We start from the raw sequence: 5,884 nt of genomic DNA on the forward strand, positions 1-5,884 counted from the left end.
ATAAAAAAAAAAAAAAAAAAGAAGAGTGTGGATAAAGGTGGTATTTGCAGTGGTCCTCGTTTTTGGGGATTGCTGGTTCACTTTAGTTTCAGGAACTTTCTGGGCATCATTAATACAGCACACTGACTATTAGATTCTCATGAGCAGCCTCTGCTCCTTGTCATTTCTAGATCCTCTCTGCTCAGGCAGCTTCCTCTGGAAACCAGGGAGCTCAGCTGAATTCCTCCCCTCCATCTCCCAAAATACCATTGTTAGCTGAAGACTCGTGACCCTTGGTTTTTGGTCCTGCCCTTCTAAGTGTTTAATTTACATTTTGGTCAAGAGTAGTCCTGTTCTAGTTTATATTTTAATGTTATCAACCTTTAATTTACCCATATTCTTCAGTAATAAGCATCTAAGTATGTGTTGACCATATAGCCTTCTGTGAATTTGTTCATTTGACTGTCAACTCTTCTTAGGGATTTTTTGTGTAGCAGAACGATTGGAGGACAAAACCAGCACAACCAGCTAGCTCTGAGCAAAACGCATATAGAGCCAGTTCTGCTGTATTTGCTTGCTATTACTTCTACTTAATTGAGATCTGGAATGAAATGCTTTCTTTGTGTTCTCAGTGTGAAATTGGACAGAAGTGAAAGCCACAAAACAAACTGGTATACTTTATTATTTTTGGATAATTATACTTTAGACAGAAGATTCTGAAACTGCTTTTAATGAGGTGAGAGTAATTTACTTAGTAGCATCTGGGCTGACTGTTAAGCTGGCCTTGTTTCTGCCTTATGCTCCAGTGTTTCACGGTGATATAGGCTTTTGGTCTGTTTGAAATTTAAGCATAAATATACGGCCATACTTACATTTCGGTAGCCTCTCTCACTCTTTCTCACGTACCTCTCTCAGGCTACTTTTCTGCCTAAAATAAGAGGAAAAACACGTAGAATTATTTTTCTTATTATTCAGCTAATTCCTCATCCATAGAAAGAGGATGTCAAGCTTGAACACTCTCTGATTCCTTAACAGGCTGGAATGTACCTGGTTCCCCCTTCCCTGTAGCCTGCATTTGCATGCCAGCGATCGATTTCAGTGCCGGGACTGGATAGAAAAGGCTCAATAAGTGTAAGGTCACCTGGGCGCAGTGGCTCACGCCTGTAATCCTAACACTTTGGAGGCTGAGGGGGGTGGATTGCCTGAGCTCAGGAGTTCAAGACCAGCCTAGGCAACATGGTGAAACCCTGTCTCTACTAAAATACAAAAAATAACTAGGTGTGGTGGCGTGCGCCTGTAGTCCCAGCTACTCAGGGGACTGAGGCAGGAGAATTGCTTGAACCTGGGAGGTGGAGGTTGCAGTGAGCCGATATCATTCCACTGCATTCCAGCCTGTGCAACAGAGCGACAGTTCGTCTCTTAGAAAAACAAACAAACACAAAGTACAGTCATCCCTTAGTGTCCTCGGGTGTTGGCTCTAGGACACCCTTTGGATACCAACATCTGAAAATGCTCAAGCCTCTGTTATAAAATGGCATAGTATTTGCATATAACCTAAACACATCTGCCCGTATACTTTAAATCATCTCAAGATTGCTTATAATATCTAATAGTGTGAATACTATATAAATAGTTGTTATACTTTATTTTTTACATGTGTATTTTTTATTGTTGTATTGTTATTTTTATTTTTTTTCCCAAATATTTTTGATCTGTGGTTGAATACATAGATGCAGAACCCCTGGATATAGAGGGTCGGTTGTAATTGAGAACATGGAACGTGGGTACTTTTCAGCTTTATTTTCCTGTAGCTTTCTAATATTACCTGGCTATTGAAAAGTAATGCCTACTTTAAAAAGTAACAGTTCAACCAAGCAAATAAGGCTGCCCTAGAATAGAAATTAACTGTTTATTACCCAAGTACTGAAAAAGTTTGTCCATTTTTAGATGACACAGGTAAAATGTCAACAGACACATGAAACCACTTAGGTATGCTTTATTATACTTTCTTCTCTTGAGAAGGCAGTAACCGTCACATTAAACTACTTTATTCTCTACTAAGCAGCCTCAGCTTATGTAGTAGAGAGTTAGAATTTTAAGATATATTTTAATTTATTTGATTAAAAAACGTAGGGAAAGCCAGTCATTATAGGCCATAAAGAAATCCTTGTCTGCCCTCATGCTCAGTTACATCCCCCAACCCAAAGGATGTTTATTGTTTCATGAATTCAAAGCATTGCAGAAAAACTAGTGGAAGATAGTCCTTTGTGCTGTGAAAATGCATCAGCACTATCTCCGGAAGCAGGGTTGTCAAGTGTTCTATAACAGGAACAGTGGATACAACTTGAGGGAGTACAATTCAGCAAATGATGTCATTTGAGTTTAAAACTATTGATACCATGCAAGCATCGAGGAGGAGTATGTCTCCAACCAAAATGGCATGTTTTTTTTCTCAAAACAGAATGGAGCCGGCACAGTGGCTCACACCTGTAGTCCCAGCACTTTGAAAGGCCAAGGCAGGAGGATTGCTTGAGGCCAGCCTTGGGAATATAGTGAGACCTTGTCTGTACAAAAACAAACAAACAAACAAACAAACAAACAAACAAAAAATTGGCTGAGTATGGTGGCATGTGCCTGTGGTCTCAGCTACTGGGGAGGCTGAGGTGTGAGGATCGCTTGAGGCCAGGAGTGGAGGCTGCAGTGAGCTGTGATAACACCACTGTACTCCAGCCTGGGCAACAAAGTGAGAGCCTGTCTCAAAACAACAGCAATAACAACAGGAAAAACGAACAAAACCCAAACAGAGTGGAGTCAATGAGTAGAGGAGGCAGGTAAATAAAGATAGATAGCTGAGTGTCTGTATGTGGCTATGCATTCATCTACAGAAGCTAAAGGCTAAGTCTCTAGTGTCCAGCGCCATTCCCCAGCGACCACTTTCTCCCATTTCAGGAACTGCAAAATATGAAAGCAGGTTGATTTGAGGCTGTGGTCCCTGTGACTCCCTCTTTCTCCTTGTACTTCTGTGTCTAAAGTGGGTGAGGAGCCTCGGCCGATGGGAATGAATGAGGCCAGAGTCTTACGGCTGGGGTGAAGACACATGATGATGATACTTTCCAGTGAATTTAAGTAATTCATTGTGCATCTTACATGGATTGTGAAGGATAACCATTTGTAGTATGTTTTGATGAAAGATAATGTGAATTTTTTTTTCAGGTAACACTGTCTGCTTTTTAGATTTTCTTTCCATTTTCTGCCATTCTAAAAGCCGTATAATCACATACTTTAGATAAAAAAGAAGCAGCAGGGGAGGGGCATTCAGGTATATTTGCTAATGATCTTCCCTGTGTGTTTTTTTGTTTGTTCATTCATTATATCCCCACCCCACTTCTAGACCCTGGTTCAAATCCTGGTTCCTCCACTTAATAGGTATGGGGCCTTGGTCAAGTTTCTTAGCTTTACTGAGCCTCATTTCCTTATCTGTAAAATGGAGATGTTATCGGCTTCATAGGTTATGAGAATTAAATGAGGTGATTTACTTAAATTTACTTCATGTATTTAAAATACCTAGCTTACCATTTGACTCATGGTAAAATGGGACCAGTCTATATATATATATATATATATTTATATAATATATATACATACACATGCATGTATGTGTGTGTGTGTATAAATATGTGTGTGTATTTTATATATATATATATGTGTGTATATATATGTTTATAACGTTTTTTGACTTAGTATAGCAAATGCTAACTTTATTCCCAAGTAAGTGCAAGACATTTTCAGATGGCTTTGGAAGTTCAGACATCAGAATTCCCTGCCTGGGCCTGTGTGAGGGTAGACAGAAGACTTTAGTTCGCAGAAACACAGGATTACCTGTGGTCACGTAGATAACAGGAGCTGTAATTAATGAATCTGTTGATTGGTTTTCCTTGCTGCGGCTTGTTGTAACCTTTGAAATGTGTGTTATGAGAAAAGGAATGCTATTTTTAAGAATGCTAACTTCATCAAAGCTGCCTGTTATGCTCTTATTTTGTGATTATAATAAACATTTTATGGGATGAAATTTGTATTTTAGTCCTTTCAGGAGAAAATCAAGAAAGAATTTTCAAGTGAGTTTCCTATTTTTCTTAGTCTAAGTCACTCGGAAGTTTTTCTTAACTGTTGTCAGTATAAACAAGTGCTTTAAATCTTAGCAAGAATCTATATTTTGAGGCTTTCTTTGGCTTTAATACAAATTGTACATTTTAGAAGATGGTAGATAATTTGTGTTTGCACGAAATGTCTGAAAATATTTAAACACAGTTTATGTCATATGCTATGTGAGGTTTATTTTTAGGGCAGAAGTAATAATTCCTCGGTTTATGTTTACTTTAAATTTTTTTGGTTTTGTGTTTTTAAAAATATACCATGTTTAGTGCCTATTTCTAAGGGGATGAAGAATAGTGTTTTGGATTTTCCTGGGTAGTTAATGATATAGAGCCTTTTCCAAAGCAGATTTTACCCTTAATTTAATTTTTTACTGATCAGATTTTAAGCTGTATAAAATTTTAATTTAATGTCGAAATTTATGTACTTGAGCTTGAGTTCCTTGGTTTTAATTATAAATTATAATATGGCCAGATCATTTAAAGGCCAATTTAGGTGCAAAAAGAACAAATAATTACTGTAGCCATGCTTTTGCCTTCCTGTATTTCAGATGTCAAATAACTGGTGGGGAAAAAATTGGGTTCGCTTCTAATGAATTTTTATTATTTTGGAGAATGCTTTTTATGAATTGTGAGGCCCGTGACCGCTGTCAGGATACATATACCTGTACACTTGTTCCGATATATTAGAGTTGATTTGCTGACATAAATCTGTAAGAATACCTCTTCTTTGCCCTAAGCAAAATGCGGAAGTAACAGAATCGGAACTCTGCTAAAACTGATGTTTTTAGCTTATACTTTGAGAACAGCCTGACGACATAGCACATGCTGTGATTTTACAGGATAAAGAATTTTACGCTGGACATGTAACTTTCAAGTTGGCCTTTCCCTTGGGCTTAGCTTCAATTACTGTAGCGTTTGAAATGAAGGATGTATAATTATCTTGAGGTTTAACCAAGGTTCTTGCATATTAGAACGTACTTAGTAGGACCAACCCTGTTTCCCCCTTTGGTTTGTTTAGAAGACTTGCACTATCTGCCAGATGCTGCTTCCTAACCAGTGCAGTTATGCATCACACCAGAGAATCCATCAGCACAAATCTCCCTACACCTGCCCTGAGTGCGGGGCCATCTGCAGGTCGGTGCACTTCCAGACCCACGTCACCAAGAACTGTCTGCACTACACCAGGAGAGTTGGTTTTCGGTCAGTATATCGTTCACTTACAACCGCACAGCATTTTGAGTGGTCTGCACAGACAGTTTTCTGGGTCATACAGTGATACCTCGATTAACAGATCCTCTGGGAACCTAGCTCATTTGTAGAGTCCATCTGTTTGAATCCTCTTAATGTAATATTGGCCCTGCTGGTCCACACAAAGCAAAGGGTCATGGAGCCCGTCCTTTTAGGCACAGTCTTGCACGTGTTCAGGTGTGGCTTTGACTGACTGTCAGCTTTTTTGGTTTCTGTACCCTATTTAGCAGACTTTTGTTATCATATTTTTTGCATTTTAACCCCTGCAAGAAAACCATACGTTCTGCACCTCTTAGTATTTCCTCTTTTATAATGAAAACAGAAATACTGCAATGGTCTTTTATTTTGTCCACATTGAAGGATGGGATGTATGTCCCAGCCTTGCACTCCAAATAACCTCCTCTTCCTCCCCACTCCTCCTCCTCCCATTTCCTCCTCCTCCCCTCTCCCCACTTCCTCCTCCCCTCTTTCTCTTCCCCCTCCCCCCTCCTCCCTCCTCCCCT

The 5,884-nt window shown here is 39.2% G+C and overlaps 1 protein-coding gene across 29 annotated transcripts in view; it reads left to right on the forward strand.

Moving 5' to 3' along the window:
- Window positions 1-5,884, forward strand: part of ZNF532 (zinc finger protein 532) — a 137,797-nt gene that overhangs the window by 76,283 nt on the left and 55,630 nt on the right. For 22 of the 29 annotated variants that reach the window (XM_037738601.1, XM_037738607.1, XM_037738603.1 and 19 more), the window contains one exon: window positions 5,152-5,333. The exons of the other annotated variants lie outside the window; for them this stretch is intronic. In XM_037738601.1, the coding sequence (XP_037594529.1) occupies window positions 5,152-5,333 (182 nt within the window). The remainder of the gene's footprint in view (window positions 1-5,151; window positions 5,334-5,884) is intronic. 29 annotated transcript variants of the gene reach the window in all.

Source organism: Cebus imitator, unplaced genomic scaffold (assembly GCF_001604975.1).
Source record: "Cebus imitator isolate Cc_AM_T3 unplaced genomic scaffold, Cebus_imitator-1.0 Scaffold55, whole genome shotgun sequence".
Lineage (NCBI taxonomy): Eukaryota > Metazoa > Chordata > Mammalia > Primates > Cebidae > Cebus > Cebus imitator.